The 18,630-nt window shown below is 34.9% G+C and overlaps 1 protein-coding gene across 1 annotated transcript; it reads right to left on the bottom strand.

Moving 5' to 3' along the window:
* Positions 1-306: 306 nt before the first annotated feature.
* On the bottom strand, positions 307-18,087 carry LOC127835520 (tyrosine-protein kinase SRK3-like). Its single transcript, XM_052361959.1, has 6 exons — positions 17,243-18,087; positions 12,533-12,679; positions 12,059-12,321; positions 10,014-10,167; positions 1,016-1,147; positions 307-521 (listed from the first exon to the last, which is right to left on the bottom strand). The coding sequence occupies exons 1-6, from the start codon at positions 17,928-17,930 to the stop codon at positions 307-309; spliced, it is 1,599 nt and encodes a 532-aa protein (XP_052217919.1). The 5' UTR covers positions 17,931-18,087.
* Between the last annotated feature and the right edge of the window lie 543 nt (positions 18,088-18,630).

The following is an 18,630-nucleotide window of genomic DNA, read 5'->3' as shown; positions in this document are numbered from 1 at the left end:
GCATTAAACCCCGTTTTCACAAAGCACGGCTCATATGTTATCAGGTCAATCACTGTACAATTTCATTAAACTTGTAAAGTCATGACCCTAGTAAACTGTCAAACATTTCATTTGTTCGAACAAATCATAAATGTTGAAGAAGTCTGGAAGGATGGCGAAAGTGTTGAATGTAAGTCTTTTGGTAAAATAAGAAAACACAAATGGTCCCTGCTTTAATCAAGCATGCTTGAGGAATACATTTGTCCTTCCCTTGCCTATAGGATTATACTGTACAGTTCATAGTTCATCAGCTAATAACTCTCTTTTCTAATCTATAGGTTTATATTTCCCTTCAGTGGACACCATGAAGTTGTTGAAGAAGTCCTGAAGGTAAGCGAAGGTCGGTCTGGCCTCGGGCCATTGCTTCCAGCACTTCAGCATGTGCTCGTAGTAGGGTTCAGGACAGGCAACAGGGCCACCTGTGGGACGGGGCATGCGGAAGCCCTTATCGACCCGGAATATCACATCGCGACCTTTCATACCTGGGGAAGATAGGTAGAATTAACATTTAATATGAAAGTGGAGTCACCACAAGTCTGTACCATAACTCTGCTTGAATTCCCTTTAGCCAAATAAGCAAAATGCTGTTTTACAACACAAGAAAGGAACTAATCTCATTGTAACTGTCTTGTGATTTTATTAACATCCTCATAATTGAAATTTTCGCATTAAAACTTAAATAGAAAGTTCCTTTTTCATCCGTTTTTTTTTGGTTTATGATAAATTTGACAAAATAAATATTTGCAGTGAATACTGTGTAAGCATTTACTTATTTGGCAAACAAAAGAGTAAGCCAAGGAAACTGACTTAATAATTGGTAAGTTATGGACTTTCCATTCACTCAAGCTAAAATAAACAAGCAACCAAAAAATTAATTTTGTGACTGTCGGACCGACAGACAACGCATATTCTATATCCCTCTGCCTTTGGCGGGGGATAATAAGTTTAAACTGAATCAAATGTTTGATTGACTTGCCTGGATATGGATCACGGCCAAAGGTGATTAACTCATACAGTAGAACACCATATGACCAGACATCTGACTTGATACTGAACGTGTTATCAAATGCAGCCTCGGGGGCAGTCCATTTAATAGCACACCTATCGTCTGAAAAGAAATTAGAAACTTAGTGTCTTGAAACAAATGTTCAATGTTGTTTTTGGGAAAACAAACAAAGTGTAACGCATATAATTACAGTGGCTACTTAATTATCACACAACGAAAGAAGCAATCAATGCCTATCAACTAACTAACCAAGATCAGAGGTCAACATGCAGTTATATAAAACTTGGGGGCGGAGCGTTGCTACGCTAGGCGTGGCGTAGAAACATGATCTTAATACACAACAATCTTCCACTTATAATTTCATTGATCATACATGTAAATGAAAATGAACATACAAATGCGTTTACATGTTAATACCAATGTACGCAATTCTAACCATTATACTGAATAATCAATAACACCTTGATTATTTCAAGTTCATGACCTCTTAACTTAGCATTGCCTTCTCTTCATTATAGGAAGCAATTTAAGAACATTAGTGAGCGTCGGAATTCAACACATGTTGTAATCAAAGTACTGAAAGTACTGGTGGGGCGATTTTGCTCAAATTTTGTGGTCGTAAAAACACTATAGACCGTGATGCCGACAAATCACCTTTGTTGAATAAAACAGATGGATTTAAGGAAAGGTGACAGGCTGTCAATATAATATATTATTTAGCTGTTGGGGTTAAAAGTAAATGATGCTTTTAAAACAAGTCATTGTTGTACGTGCCAATTTATAACTGCGAAACGTTTGTGAATTCAATGTTGATAGTATCATTTGAACTGGTTACCAAGGTTTTTATTCTGACTTAGTGTTATATGTATCTAAGATTTCGTGAAGACAAACGTTGTCATAAGGTTTCTATACATCATGAAGATTCAATTATTATTCATATATATATTCAATTAATTTATTTGCAGGATTTAAAGTCACACCGACACAGTGTAGGTCATAAAGCGACTTTATGGGAACATGAATACATGTTGATAATGTTCTACTGTTAGGACGGGCATATACGAGATTGTTTTGATTACTTGGAAAACATGAACGCAAATTAATTAGCTGCTGTGAGAGTGACAACCACAACATGTATTTTGTGTGTAAGGAAATAGTTCAAAACTGGCATGAAAAGCAAGAGCGAATTGTCATATACAAACTTTGTAGCGCAGAGAACATTGAGATGTTCACTTTGACAGTATAAATGTAGCGCGTGGTAATTAAATTTTGTCACCCATATCGCGAAGGCAGTTGATTTCTTAAAACGAAAGAACATAAATGCGCTGTATCGGTTAAGTGTAGATAGTTCAGTAATGAATCGATATTTCGTCGCTGTATACACCTTCCATGAGATCTGCGTGTTACTCGGGTGCTAATGCCAGAGCGAAAAGACGTTGCCATGGATGGAACGCGCTCATCGGAGCTATGTTGTTTGCGAATGCAGAATCTGGATGCAAAGTGGTAAAATGATGTAACGGACTACATTCTTCGGTATACGTATATTATGTTACAGAAGGCATTATGTCGCAGAAGGCAATCGCCCCAAAAACAACCGATAACCTGTCTTTCACTCCTTCCAACTAAAGTAAATGTCTTTATGCCACTATAAAACCTTATTGGCTTAACATTAAACCATCAGTTTCATTAGTACTGCAGGCGTTCGGGCGGTCTTCTATTGCGTAACGGATAGCGTCTTTCTGGCAGTCGCAAATCCGTATCATTACTACGATTCTGCCGGTACTCATTTATTTCTATAGGTTTCGGTGTCGACTGAAGTTCACTGACATCTGTGTTCCCGGCATATAAAGAAATTTCTAAGTGTGTGAGAACTGGTACTTTTATACCAGAATAATTCTGAATTTCCGTGGCGCGAAGCTGATCAACATGGCGTTTCCATGTCATATCATTCCCGATATCTACTTTGTATAAAAGTGGACCATCTCGAGAAACTATTGACCCAGGAATCCATTTTTTCCTTTGAAGTAGGTCTGAAATCTCGCGCTTAGACACGTTGGCCACATTTGAATTCGCGAAAGTTTCTATTGTCAGCCATTGACAATTTCATTTGAACATTAGTGACTCGTATCTGTGTGTCGAGTAAGCCAGTTTACTGCGCAAATTCCGACCGAACAACAGTTTTGCAGGAGTTTCCCCCGTCGTACAATGTGGCGTATAACGATATACCAACAAGACAGAGTTAATCTTCAAATTGAAATCGGTGTTGTCGTGCATTTAAGCGCGCATTGCAGATTTGAAAGAGCCATTGAACTTTTCCACAATACCATTTATGGACGGTTTTGCTACCGGGGATTTTATATGACAAATCCCGTTTCTCTTCATAAACAGAGAAATTCTTCAGATTTAAATTTACAACAATTGTCTGATACTAATTGCTGGGGCAAGCCGTATCTTGCGAATAGTGTACGCAATTTTTCAATTGCTCTTCCAGAAGTAATCGATTTCATTTCGATGACTTCTGGCCATTAAGAATGAGCATCTACGATAACCAAAAACATGCGTCCAAGAAATGTATCTATGAAATCTACATGTATTCGCTCTCAACTTGACGTAGGCCATTCCCACGGGTATAGCTGAACTTTCGTGGGCGATTTCTGTTGCATCTGACACGGTTCACATATTTTAACCATTTGTTTGATGTCAGTGTCAATGCCAAGCCACACGACGTAGCTACGCGCTAGTGCCTTTATTTTAACGATACCTGGATGACTGATGTGCAATTATCTAGCACTTGTTCGCGCATCTTTTCGACAGGGACGATTGGTGTAGCCCATTTACTGGTGTCCACTTTCTAGATGATTCCTTTACTCTCGACACTGTCCAGTTCTTTCTCTTTTGTTGGCTTAATATAGTAGGGTACCGTCCTAGCCTTTATGAGTTTTGGCTGAGCATTTTCATTTAGGGTGAGCCTTGCCTTAATTACCTTCACCTGTCCTATACTGTTACTAAACAGGTCTTTATGTTTGTCAAGTATAGAATTTAGATGTACCTTCAGGCCTTCCGTTGTCACAGAGTTCACTTTAAAAAGTGTGTCCCAGTTCAGTTTAATGTGACTCAGCCAGTCCCTTCCGAACAGTGCAGGTCCATCACCTTTAACGACGCAAAGTCTGCGATTGTCCATTATAATTGACATGCATCCTAACTGTCCCTTGTTGCTCAATGACATCGCCTAAATATGTCTTCAGTATGGAATGAGCAGGATCAAGCTTCATATTTCCAAATCGTTTTCGGAAATCTTTGTTTGATATGAGGGTAACTGCTTATCCTGTATCAAGCTCCATGGGTAACTCTACATCGTTAATCTTCGGCTTAACGACGAATTTCCCATTGTCTCCTTTTTTCACAGTGTAGCAGGGTTCGGTATAAGGAGAACTTATACTGCCTTGCTATATGAGCTAGCTTTTATAGCGACGCGGTAGAGTGTCTGCCTGATTTGGAACCGGGAGGTCCCGGGTTCGATCCCCAGTGTGGTCGGGGATTTTTCTAGCTGGGTTACATTGGCGCCCAACGTAAAAAACCCACCATGTGTGTCAGACGTCCCACAGATGTCATGGCAATGAGAAATTCGTGGAACAATTTCATAATTAGAGGGGTTGTATGTAGCAGGGTTCAGTATAAGGGGAACTTATACTGCCTTGCTATATGAGATAGCTTTTATAGCGACGCGGTAGAGTGTCTGCCTGATTTGGAACCGGGAGGTCCCGGGTTCGATCCCCATGGCGGTCGGGGAATTTTCTAGCTGGGTTACATATGCGCCCAACGTAAAAAAACCCACCAGGTGTGTCAGACGTCCCACAGATGTCATGGCAATAGGAAATTCGTGGATGAATTTCAGAATTGGAGGGGGTTTATGTAGCAGGGTTCGGTATGAGGAGAACTTATACTGCCTTGCTATATGAGCTAGCTTTTATAGCGACGCGGTAGAGTGTCTGCCTGATTTGGAACCGGGAGGTCCCGGGTTCGATCCCCAGTAAGGTCGGGGATTTTTCTAGCTGGGTTACAACAGTCTTGATCACTGAAACGTTTTCCTTCATATACTGCACCGACTTAAGCTTCCTACATAGTCTTTAGATGTCCCTTTGCATTTCAGTGGTGACAGACTGCATCCTTAAGTCTGCATTTCTCGGAGGGGTGGTTAGTTTTTCACACAATAGATGCACTTGCTGCTCTGTTTGTATTGCTTCAATTTCTTGAGTTGTGAATGTCCAACTCGGTGAACGGGATCATCGGCGACTACCGAAAACTGTAACTCGGCGGCGTCCTTATGTGCAGCTTCCATGGCAAGCGCTATTTCTATGGCATTTGCAGTGTCAAATCAGCGACAGACAATAACCTTCGCTGTGTTCCTGCATCTTTTAGTCCACAAACGAACCTGTCCCTTAAAGAATCGTCCAAGTTGGATCATAACTCACAGAATTCTGCCAACTTCCAAAGTGAATCCACTTAACAACTCACACTTTCACCCACTGCTTGATTTCTCTTGTGAAATAGGAATTGTTCCGCGATTATTATCAAGCACAAATGAGTCTGTAAAAGCTGACCAAGTTCCTTATACGATTTCTCGGACGGCTTCGCTGGTACGTTAAGCTTCTTTAACAAACCGTCCGTCTTTTCGTTTATTATCGATGTCATTGACCAGTAAGTACTGTTCAAAACGTTCCTGGTATGAAGTCCATGTTTCGACATTGCTGTCATACGCGTTAATGTTCCCAATCCGGACCGTTGCCATTTTGTATTTATACCCAGAATTCCACGCACAATTTTATTAAACGGATAAAAGAATCGAAATATAAGCAACAAAGTTGTATCTTCGTCGGATCTGATTTTGCCTCCATTACTTTAAAAACCTTCCCAGCAATTGATACACGTTTTATTTCCATAAATTTGATAGAAACCATACAAAATCCACTACTTTGTAAAATAATAATTATTTAATTAATGTTAAACATGTGATATCTAAGTATAAATTGAATATCTTGGCTTAAAATAATGAAAAATAACATTTTCTGAGGGACTTGATTTTATGGTAAATTTATTGCCGGAAAATAAATGTAAAATAAAATAATTTTAGGAAATAGGAATAGCAAACTAAGCGCCTAAATATATCAATCTAAGGGCATTTTATTTCAAAGACAATTACCTGGTGACCGTTTCTTAAAACTACGTACGTTCAAAAATCATGCGTAAGTGCAAAACGTTCAGTTAGTAGCGTTTCTATAAACTTCGTAAAGTTACGTTTACCGTATTTTTGCACGTCAAGTTACGTGTGCTCAAAGGCTAACGTAACTCAGTAATTTAGCGTAAATATGGCGGCGTATGCACCGATATTTCGGAGAACCGAACGTAGACAACGAAATCTACGAGCGCAACATCATTTTAGTTAATTTAAACCTTTATCTATATCAAGATCTTGGTAGGGCATGGGAAGATACTGAAACGGAAATCCTGCGTTGATTGTGCGGGATCTATTGTGTACGATTGTGGATTGGAGTTTTGCTAAAAGATGAAATTTAACATGTTCGAATCTATTGTTGTTATGATTTGTTCGATTTTCCTTTTGACAATTCATTCAACTTTCGTTTTGAACAAGGCATTATCCATCATAAGACGCCAAGTTGAACTCAACGAATGTGACGTTTGCTGAGTGATAGAATTGTTTCATTGTAAACATGGGTAATAGTCTACTTTTGTAAGTCTGTAAGAATTATGTTTTAGAATTGTATGATCTACGTTTTTGTAAATAGTTGCATTTATATTATACTGCTGTGTCAATGAATTACAATTATACAGTAATCTGTGCTAATATTAATTCAATTAATTTTAGCACAGATTACTGTATAATTGTCATTCATTGACACAGCAGTATAATATAAATGCAACTACATGTATTTACAAAAACGTAGATTACTGTATACAATTTAAATTGATATGTCAACAGCGCTTCTTATAAATGTGTATACGATTGTCTGTTTATTGTTGAATTTGGCACATTTACAGTTTAAGCAGAAGTTCTGCATCAAGATCCATTTCTTTGGAAATAATATCATGCATATATCATTTTGTCAAAACTGCGTAAATTAAAATATACTGTAGAGACTGTGAGATACAACCTGTCGACATGTTAGCTCAGTTGAGTTAGATTGGTCTTTGTCAGCTCTGGTACTACTTAAAAGTTCCCTGGGTACTCTTATGTATGCTACAATATACCCTGGGTTCAGAAAATATACCTAAACATACCCAGGAATACTTACGCTAAATCTGCTGTTGTTGGCTCTATTTTCAAATTAATAATGTTTCTGTTTACATTCTGTGAAATGGCCTCCGCGATGATATTGTCGAAACTCGTACTCAAAAAAGCATATTGAGTTAGGTTTTGTTCAAAGAGGATTTTGTTTCGTATTCGGAAGTGCGTTTGATGACATCAGATTTTAGGCAGGAATAAAACTCTGTACCCAGGATACATTGAAGTGTACTTAAGAGTACCCCGGTACTTTTAAGTAGTACAGGGCCAACAATGACAAATCAAGGTTCAGTTGTTTACGCGCTGCAATTATTAACTGGAAATAAAGGTCAAGGCTCACACACTTGGCTAACTTTAGGCAATGGTTATTGTAACAACTTAAACTTAAGTTATCTAAATATTAATAATGGCTAATTTTAAAGTATGTTTGAAAAGTTTTCACTGTTGAAGTAAATTTACTGAAAACATGTATTGAAATGTACCAAATATGTCATTTTATACAAAAACTGTCAAAACACTATGACTTTTAAACCAATTAAACTTGTTCAAATAAATAAGAAACATATAATAGACAATGTTTGTGTTGTGTAGAGCATTAACTACCATTGCAATCAAATAATTTAAATAATACCATTTTTGTTTCTTCACTTTTAACACCATAGTTATGCATAATATTCACATTAAGTTATTTGTCAAAAACATAACTTATAAGACAATATAAATTCAAAAGAAGTTGTTTGTTTTGCACTAAATAAAGTTTTTTGCGGACATGTATGGTATCAGTGTATGAGTTCAAAAATCAATTGAAAAAAACTATTAAAGATTTGAACTGAAAAAAAAACAGCAGATTTAACATATTCTCATAATTATGTATCTTTCCCAAACGCATGAACAAACATTTGAATAGCACAATTTTTACTGATTTAAAAAAAAATGTAATAGAAATTTAATATCAAGTATATGGACACATATTTTTAATAGCATAATTATTAGGAACTTGCAAGAATAAATTGTGTCATCCTGACATGATTCAACCAGTAAAATTTAACTTCATAAACATAGTAACATTTAAAAATGGTTTGCTTTCTCCCTGTGTTTTGTTCATATGTACATAAAGCCAGATGTGTAAAACTTTTCCATGAATTTAATTTGATGCATTAGTTTCCATTAGTGAATGGCATTATGTTTAAGTATATTATGAGTGACTGAACTTTTTCACAAATATTTCAGCCATTGTGTTGGTAAAGCACGTAAAAGTGATTCAGGTTTACGCAAGTGCCCGCTTGTCATACCAATTACCCCATACCAATGACCCAGGATGGATCCCAATTTCTCAAATTTTGTATTTAGAACTAATCACAACTGGTACATACCCTGACATATATTTTACCAATCCATGCATTTTTTTTAAATATTGAACAAAAAATATAATATAATTATATATGTGAAGAAGTATACTTTATGATAATTGCAAATGCCTATTGTCTCAAATTAATAGAAGCATTCATGGACAATGTTAATTTATCACAGAACAAAAGTCTCATTTTAAATGAATTTATGAGTAAAAATCTGTTGTTGTTTTTTTTTAAATATTTTGCACACAAGTATAAATATAAACATGGTAAAAACATGATGTTGATTGTTATAAAATTATCTAGAAGTGCGACAAGTGAATACAAGCTACAGAGTTTGTTAATTCTTCTAAAACCATACTGTACTAATGTACATTATCATTGATCAGTAAATGAAATTTAAAAAAATACTACCTTCTTTACAGAGGCCATTGCTGATGTTCTTCTCATTATAAGACATTCCATGTGTAATTCAGTGACGCACTAAACATAATCAAAGATACCCTTCCAGTAAATTGCATTCCTGTCAGGAAACTCCTTGATTATGTTTCTGTAAATTCAGATGTGTAAGCTACAATACACATGCCTGTCTTCTCAGTATTATCCATCCATTTTTTCCAGTTTGCTCCAGCAATTCCAGTTTGAAATATATCTGACTGACCTTCGTAAAAGATTTGCTTCAGTAAGAATCATCTCTTCTGTTTTAACAAAGAGCAAATCCAGCACAACAACGAATGGCCACACTTAATTTTAAAAGAATCAAGAGATTGAACTTTTTTTACAGTTGACCCCTTTTTTCTTCGCAATTTCGCTAACAAGGGAAAGAACTTTGCTCTTTATAAGTTACTTCTTAAGGATAAATGTATAAATATTTAGTCTACCGAAAGTTTGTTAGAGAAAGCAAATTAAATCTACTTTAGGAATTTCTTCAAATGTTCTCTATAAGGTCCGCGCAATCACCAGACTTCTGTTTAGAGATTATTCAAACATAGCAACTAAGTTTTACGCTACGTTCGGTTTATAGAAACGCACTTACGCATTCAGAAAAGCGTACGTAACTTTATACGTACGTAAATTTTCGTCCGTAAAGTTACGCATTGTACCAGAAACGGCCCCTGATCATTATTGTTTTAATGGTAAATTTGAGGTATTTTGTCTGGTTCAAGAAAAAACTTTAAAAATAGTATTTAGAAAATCATAAACAAGTTTCCATGCATACCTGGTAAAATATGTAATTTCTGACGTTAAACCATAAAATTAGAATAAAATAATTTAAACATTCAAAATGATTTTATAAAACAAATCATAATTTTACTGTCTGGTGCAATATAGATATCTTCCTGAATGATTCGAGCGAAACTGAAGTCTGCGATCTTGACCTCATGGTGCTCCCCAACCAGAATATTATGTGCACGAAGGTCGCGGTGTACACAGTTCTCAGACCCCAAATATACCATGCCTTCAGCAATCTGGAAATGAACCAAATGTGTGTAACTAATACAAAGGATATTTAATATGCTTGACACTTGACCCTGCTAGCTCCTTTGGTTGAGCGCTTGTTTGTCAATCAAGACCATTTTGCTTGTGTGGTGAAGGCTATGGAATGTTGGGCTATCAATCCCAGTATTACAAAAGTCTGTGTTTTTACACAATTCATCTTAAGAATATTAACATTTTATTCTAATTCTTTATTACAGGTCTTTTTGGCTGACTTTATTATATGCTGCCATATTCCAAATAGCAAAAAGAGGTGTTGTTTTCACAAAAGCCAAACTTCCAAATTGCATTACAGTCAAATGTTTGGAAAAAGAACTAACCAGTACAGTAATAATTAGTTTGAAGTTTTATATCCATTAAATTGATACCTTTATGTTCAGTGTTTTAAGTTTAGAATAAGTTTTATCAATAATTATTCAAAAGTTATTTATCAAGCAATAAAACTATTTCGTGAATTCCCTGATTTACGGGTATACAATGTAGGTCATAGTCCCAAAATGGTGAGAACATCCAAACATCATCAGATATTAGCAATTAATGTATTACAATAAAAAAGGCTATCCAGACCAGACAAGACGGATTTGGGTTGTCAAAATCTCGAACATCGCATGCATAAAATATTCCTATTATCACACAAGAAAAGTGGTACTCGGTTATTAATATATGTGATCCTGATAGAAAAATTATGAGAAAGGTTAATGGCGTTCATCACGTTTAAAGCTTATGACTAAGAATAAACAATAGTCGAGTGCTAAAATCATTATGTTCCAATTTTAGCACAATAACAAGAAAGGAAATAACTTCGTTCGTATCTATATATCCTTTGCAACTATACATGAATACAATCAAATGAAAACATAATTATAATATTTGTAAATGGTTAAAAAACAAAAGCGTCATGGGCCCAAAAGCACTCCTCTATGACCCGTAGGAACTTTACTAGCCTTAGGTGGAGTTAAGAATAATAAAAAAGGTACTTTATAAAACATAAATATTTCGTTCCTACTTACATATTTATTTTCTTTCTTTGCTGAAATTTCGCTAGGACAAATGTTTTGACCAAGTTTTAGCAAGATTGAAAGAAAAATTCAAAGTCTAGAGAGTCAATAATCTTTTATTTATTTGATCTTGTGACCAAGTTTTCGACCTCATATAGCCCAGTTTCAAACTTAGCTGAGATTTCATTGGAATATGCTCTGACCAAATTTCATGATGATTAAAAATTAAATCAGGCCAAATGATAAATAAATTAATTAATACAGAAAACTAGCAATCCTCCTAGCAGCAATGTTTTTAAACAGACCTGTATGATTTTCAGTCGAGACTTAATTTAAACAAATGTTCTAGCCAATTTGTATTATTATTGTACTTAAATTGTGACTTCAAGAGTGTTAACAAGGTTTCCCTATAGTCATATACGGAAAACTTCACCACGCCTTGGCAACATGGTTGTACAACAAACCACAACCATTTTTGAAATCAGCCAAGCTATCATTAGAACAAATGATCTGAACAAATTTCATGAAGATTCGACTAAAAGTATGACTACTAGAGTGTTAAAATTGCCCTGCCCTTTACAGGCCATGTTTTTTGACAAATCAATCACATTTTTGATCAGGACATAAGCAATCATTAGATCAAATTTTATGGACAGGTTTAATAAGGAATATACTAAAATATGACTTCTAGGGTGTCTCACTATAGCAATATTAGGAAAACTGCCACATCCCCTGACAGCCATGTTTTTGACAAACCGGAACCATTTACGAACTAAAATAACATTATTAATTATTTTTTATATGTTCACATCAAAACCTTCAATATTAAATGTAAAAAAGGCCATGAGCTCTATCAGTCCCATACCTGTCCAGCCATGTCAGCAATGATATTAAATGTGATTGTCCTGCCCTCGTCCTTCCGCAGGTAATCTTTAAGTGCACCATTCACCAATAGCTCTCTGATGATCCAGATCGGCTCCGTCGTCGTGCGGACGGCAATCAACTGGACAATCTTCTGATGACGCAGAAGATGCATGAGTTTGGCCTCCTCCAGGAAAGCTTCTGGCGTCAGCAGTCCAGGCATGAGTAGTGTTTTTACCGCAACATCTACTGTGTTACGCCATTTACCTACAGGGGATATTTTAAATGAATTATAGATGGAGTTCAGATTATTTTACACTTACTTATTTTACACTTACCTTAATGGGTGTATACTTCACAAGAATGTAACTTGCATTAATAATAATGGTCCTGTGTCTTGCCTTCGAAGGAAAAGTATCATCGTTATTACATAATACGGTTTTAAAACCAAGGACCACAATTGTGTCTAGAGTCTCACCTGCCCACACGTCTCCGAATTGCCCATTGCCAAGCTTCTTAATAAGTTTTACAGCGTTCCGTTCCACCTCCAGTTCACGGAACTGCACCATTGGTCGGATCTCCGGACAAGGGACTTCCAGTTTGCAACACAACCCATTAGCAGCATCTAAAATGTACAGAAACTATTTGTGCACTCCATTGGTTTTATTTTTTGTTTTGTTAAACCACCAGCTTATCATAATTGACCGTCCAGTTTGGTACATTTTGTTGTATTTTGCTTTCAGGCATCTTGAACAAAGTGAACATGGGCCAAGAGCATTTACTGATTCTGTCAACAGCACTTCCATAAATGATGCAAATTTGCATCCTTAAACAGACTGTATAAAAAAGTGTTTGTTGTTTGATATATTCTTCTTTTAGTTCAGATTTGAGGCTTGATGGTTTTCAGTGCAACGTCTAGCTTGAATACAGCAATATTTATATCCAAATAACAAATGCAATTGTAACAGAATGTGAATTCAGAGAACAATGAATTGGAATAAAAATTAGTGTGTCTTAAAAACAATTTACAACACGGGAACGTCAAAAGAATGTAAAATTTATTTATTAATGTTAAAATAATTATTGTCTGAGAAAATTCTACTACTATTACTACTGCTGCTGCTGCTGATACTACTACTGCTACTACTACTACTACTACTACTACTACTACTACTACTACTACTATTACTACTACTGCTACTACTACTAAGAGGATGAGGCATGCCAAAAGGCATTGTACACCATTTGTTAATAACGGAGTTATGGCCCTTTGTATCTTGAAAAAAATGCTTTTTTGAGTGTCAAATATAGCACTTTTGTGTCCAGAAGCATATTATCGGGGGATATCAATTCAACGGATTTGCTTGTTTATATATATATATTCCTTTATAAAATAAATTGAATATCCTATTTAGAATTACAAAGCGTGTATGTATTTTTGGAGAAATAACAAAACTATGACTTGAACCGACCTCCGCCTTCTCGTGAAAAACGACTAAAGATCGTGTTCAATCCTTACATTTTTTGTTTTGGAGTGTACCAAGTTCCAAAAAAGTATCGTCAATATTTGCTTAGAAATTCGTGATTCAGTTTTATCTCGATTTCCTTTCTAGTTATTATAGTTATTATGGACGAATGAAGAGCGATATGCATTGACAGACATACATGTATATTCTAGCTTATGTGTTAAACATAATGAATATATGTGACAGACACATGTGCTTTTTAAAACAAAAAAGTGTTGATTTATTTGGAACTTTTTGATGTCATACACTTGTATTCATACACACGACAACAAATCTGCTTTTAAAACATTAATAGTGATTTTAGTTGTGATTGTAGAACCTGTTTATTGTAATCAACTGAAAGATTTAATAACATTGTTTTGCATTTAAACGAATTATTTTTCTTTGCAAAAATATCATGGTAACGATTCATAACCTACACAACGGTTTTTTATAGAGGACCACTCAAGAAAAATTACTGTGAAGTTTCATCAAATTCACAAGTTTTACAAGTGACACGTCGTCTTATATAGTTGGTCATTTTAGGTCATTTAAAAACTAAAACTGCATGATGAATGACACAGTTTTAATCCGAACATGCTATGGACGCAAACAAATACGCATACATTCATATCCTACACAATGTTTTTTCATAGAGGACCACCCAAGAAAAATTCCTGTGAAGTTTCATCTAATTTTTCCTTGGAGGAAATAATGAAGACAAAGTATATGGACACACACCTCAACACATACGGACGGACGACAGATATCACGGTATCACAACAGCTAACCACAAAATCATGTTCAGAAGAGCTAAACATACTTTCAAGTTTTACCTACAGCGTACAGGTTTACGTTTTTCGTGTGCAAGGTTAGCACATGGGGCATACGGAAATTAAGCTGACAACAAAACGTGTACGATATTTGCAACAGAAAATTAAAAAAAGTTAACAAATGGTGTTTATGAGAAAAACGCACAAACAGTTTAGTTTAATATCTTACGGTGAAGACATTCTCGAACATTTTACGTTTGTTTGTTGTTGTTTTTTTTTTCATTTAAAAGCACAACATACTCAATTTGGAGACAAATATTCTCTCTTTAATTGATAATAAATCTTATCTTCGTTGATGCTCACTTTAATGTACACTTTTTTCCTAACTGACGTACACTTAAAAAAAATCTAGATATAACCCACTCTCTGTTACGTGTTTGCATAAAATTGTAAAAATATCATAACATTTATCTAGACACATATAAAAACTATTTATCTGTATGAACCTTGCACCTGTCTCAACTTTAATCTAAGTGTGACCTTTACCTTGGCCTTTGATCAATGGATGGCCACTGGACTAACGTATGACAGATTTCTTCTGGTAAATTATTTATACAATTGCATGATACATGATGAAGTTTCATACCAGAAAGCTTTTGTTATCCCAAAATTACCTGTAGGTGTCAATGACCATTGAACAAGAAGTCGTTTAGACGACGAGCTAAATACACATGGTGAACATTTATGTTAAGATGCTTCGTTAATTGCAAGATAAATGACGAAGTTGCAGCATTGAAATGTTGAGTAATGTTCAGATTTGATAGTCGCCCTCTTTTGTGACATTGAACTTGAAGCTTGGAAACTGCCGTTTCCACATAGTGAATATGTGTGGTTAAATATTTTAAGATTGCATTATGAATGATGAAGTTACAGTCTGGACAACATGTGATGGAGCCATTGTTAACCTTTAACCTGTAAGTGTAGCTTGAACAAAGAGGTAGGTCGATGGTCGGTTCACGTTATACACTATTTCCGTATAATGAAAATGTGTAATAAAAAAATTTCTAAGTGCATGGTGAATTATGAAAGTATAGTCCTGACAAGCTGTTTTATGTCCAGTGTGACGTTTTACATCTAAGTGTGACCTTGACCTTTTGGAGTAGAGACACGGGTTTTACAAGTTGCACGACGTCTTATATAGTTGGACATTTTAGGTCATTAAAAAAACTAAAACTGCATGATGAATGATACAGTTTCAATCCCGATATGCTATGACGCAAACAAGTACGCATATATTCATGCACGCACGCACCATCTATCGACAATTTTGACTACTATATCGAACTTTCCGCGAGTTTGCTCAACTAAAAAGCAGAAACTGAAATAAAAACTGTAAAAATGTAATTAAATATATACATACAAAAGAATAAAAATAAATTAATCAATTAATTAAATTAAATAATAACCCGTTAGCAAAAAAATAATATGTAATGCCCATTCCAGAATCCAAATGAGGTAATTGCGATTATGCCTTGAAATAGAATATGGTAGATATAAAAGGTTATAGCGAGACGAATACAAGGGTAAACTGTGTAACCACGTTGTATGTTAATCAGAATATCACTTGTAACTGTGTTGTTCATCTTATAACGAATTGCCTGTAAAATATAGTATAAGTACATATAGGCACACCATAAGTGAATACACATGCTAAACCTCAACAACATTATAAACGTTTTGCTAGAGGCTTTAAAATTTAGATACGAGAATGTTAATTGTCTTGCTACTGCATGTTTACACAGAGAACTGAAATGATTAGTCTAAACTGTTATTTGGTATTATGCATATTTGTTCATCTTTACGTACGCTATATTGTATGACTCCCTGTATCTGTCATATTTCTTTTGTATATATGTACTTGACTTGACCAAAGGATTGTCAATAAAGATTGAAATTGTCTGCTGAGCAATGAAAAAAATCCACGAGAAAGATTTTTAAACAATGTGCCATATTTAAAGGTACACTGTCGGATAAATTATTCAAACATTCCCAAAATCTGTTGAAGTATTTTCTGTTTTGTTTAGCTTGATTATAATGAACAACTCAATAATTATTTTTAAATGTGATATTAATTACCCGCCAAAAGATTATAAACTTATTTTGAGATAGTGAATTTTGTTTTAAGAATAAAATCGTTTTCTTATATGCACATAGTAAACGCACTAGATTAAACCATTTCTCGTATTGAAATAAGCGTTATTCGATATTTTCTTCTTGTCGTATTGCTGTGTTGTATTATACATTAGTGTTAACTTAATTTGCAGATAATATTACGAATTGAAAACATTTCATATTTGATTGGAAACCTTTGAATGATTTTAACTTTTTGAAATGTTATTACAGAGTTACTTTAAAGCTCAGCATTTGGTTTAGCTTTATTTCTCAAATGTGTTCTCAAAGTAAAATACGCAATTGAAAAAACTAAGGATGCCGAATCATGTTTTATGTATCTAGTCTTTAAATTCATTATATTATATTAATTTCTTACATTAAGTAATTGCAAACTAATTTAGAGCAAACAAAATGGGTAGACCTTGTTGCAACGCAAAAGGTTGCAATAGGAAAGCTGTCAACAAGGCCAAACTTATCAAGACAAACAATTACTACAGTAAGACAAAATGCATAGTTTAATTGCTATACTTAATTTTTTTTATGAGTTTCAAATAAAATCTGAGATTTGTTTTCTTTAACTACTATCCAGAAAATAAACAAACATTTCGTGTGTGCAACTCCCTTTTTATAAAATTTATTTGTATGTTGAATATCAAATACTAACTCTTTTTCAATGTGTTCCCATCAGTTTGTTTAAGTGAGTACTAATTTATTGAAAGGATAAATTTTAAATGATACCTGTTCGTTCCAATTTCACTTTCACAATATTCTCCCCCATTTCAAGAAACGACGAAAGCTCTTTTGGATAAGACAATGTCACTTTTTTGGAAACGTGCATTGTTCGTTGTTCGTTAATGTCGGATACGATCGTTTTATATTTCTCTTCAATCTGTTTAGAAAATATACACTTTTGCTGGAATGTACCTTGTTTTGATATAGCAGAGAACATCGACAAAATGTCATTAATTTCGTCCTTAACTTTTGTATTAGCAGCATGCTTGTCGTTAAGTCGGTTAACCTCTTCATTCTTCAAAGCATTTGCCTTAGTCATAAATGAACGTTTAGCCTCTTCAATCTGTTTAATGCAACGATCTCCTAAATATTCTACTTCTTTAGATATGTCTCTAAATGATTCAGTCAATTGTTTCTCCGATTGCTTGCATTCAATTACATAAGCGTCAGTATCGGCTTCCAACTTTAACAAGCACTGTTTTAAAGTATCTAGCTCTGCTAATTTTCGTGAAGAAATAGTGGATATTTCATCCAATTCGTCACATCTTCGGTGTGTGATAACACAGATGGTACAGCATAGTTTTAAATGGTCTTCGCAGAAAAACTCGAATGCCTTTCCATGGTCATTACAAATGTCCATTCCTTTCATGTCCAAGGCGACATGAGATGGCTCGCTTTCTTGAATAATGACCATTCCATGTTGTCCAGATTTATATGCGATGTGTGGATTTCTGCACGTTTCACATAAAAACTCTTGACAATCCTTGCAAAACAATCTAGCTGCTTTTGATGTTCCTGTTTTCAAACATGGTTCACAAGATTGTGAAACATAACATTCTCCAATAAAGTCGCTTGCGTTGCCTCGGTTTGATTCAGCAGAAGTCATTATGAAAATATTTCTACGTTCTATTTCGAAAATAAAGATTTATCAAGATTTCAGATAGTTATACTCTGTGTACACACGTTAAGTATTGGTTTTCTCAATGGTAGATCCTATTAATAAATCAACAACATTTTTACATTACAGTTAAGTTGTATCTTAACCTCTCAAGCAGCATTATGCGCTTATGGTTGATAAGAGGCGTTTACCAATCGCGATACATTGACAATCACCGGAATCCGCCGAAAGAAAGACTTCGTCTTCTCATCTTGCCTTAATACACCCAACGCGTGATCTTGGTCTTAAATCAGGCTGTACGTACACTAGCGCAAAACATTCCGCCGTAATTTTGCTAAAAAGAGCACCTTCAACGTTCTTTTGTTGTGAATTTTGACCTATTATCAAAACGATTTACTTGCTCAATATTTGTGCACGAAATAAATGTGCACTTTAAACATTAATTTACGGTGTTTAAAAAAATTCAATCGAAAGAAATACTGGATTTCGCGATGTC

The sequence above is a fragment of the Dreissena polymorpha genome, chromosome 6 (genome assembly GCF_020536995.1).
Source record: "Dreissena polymorpha isolate Duluth1 chromosome 6, UMN_Dpol_1.0, whole genome shotgun sequence".
NCBI classification, from domain to species: Eukaryota; Metazoa; Mollusca; class Bivalvia; order Myida; family Dreissenidae; genus Dreissena; species Dreissena polymorpha.
The sequence above is the reverse complement of the archived record's forward strand: the minus strand, read 5'-3'. Positions and strand labels throughout refer to the sequence as shown.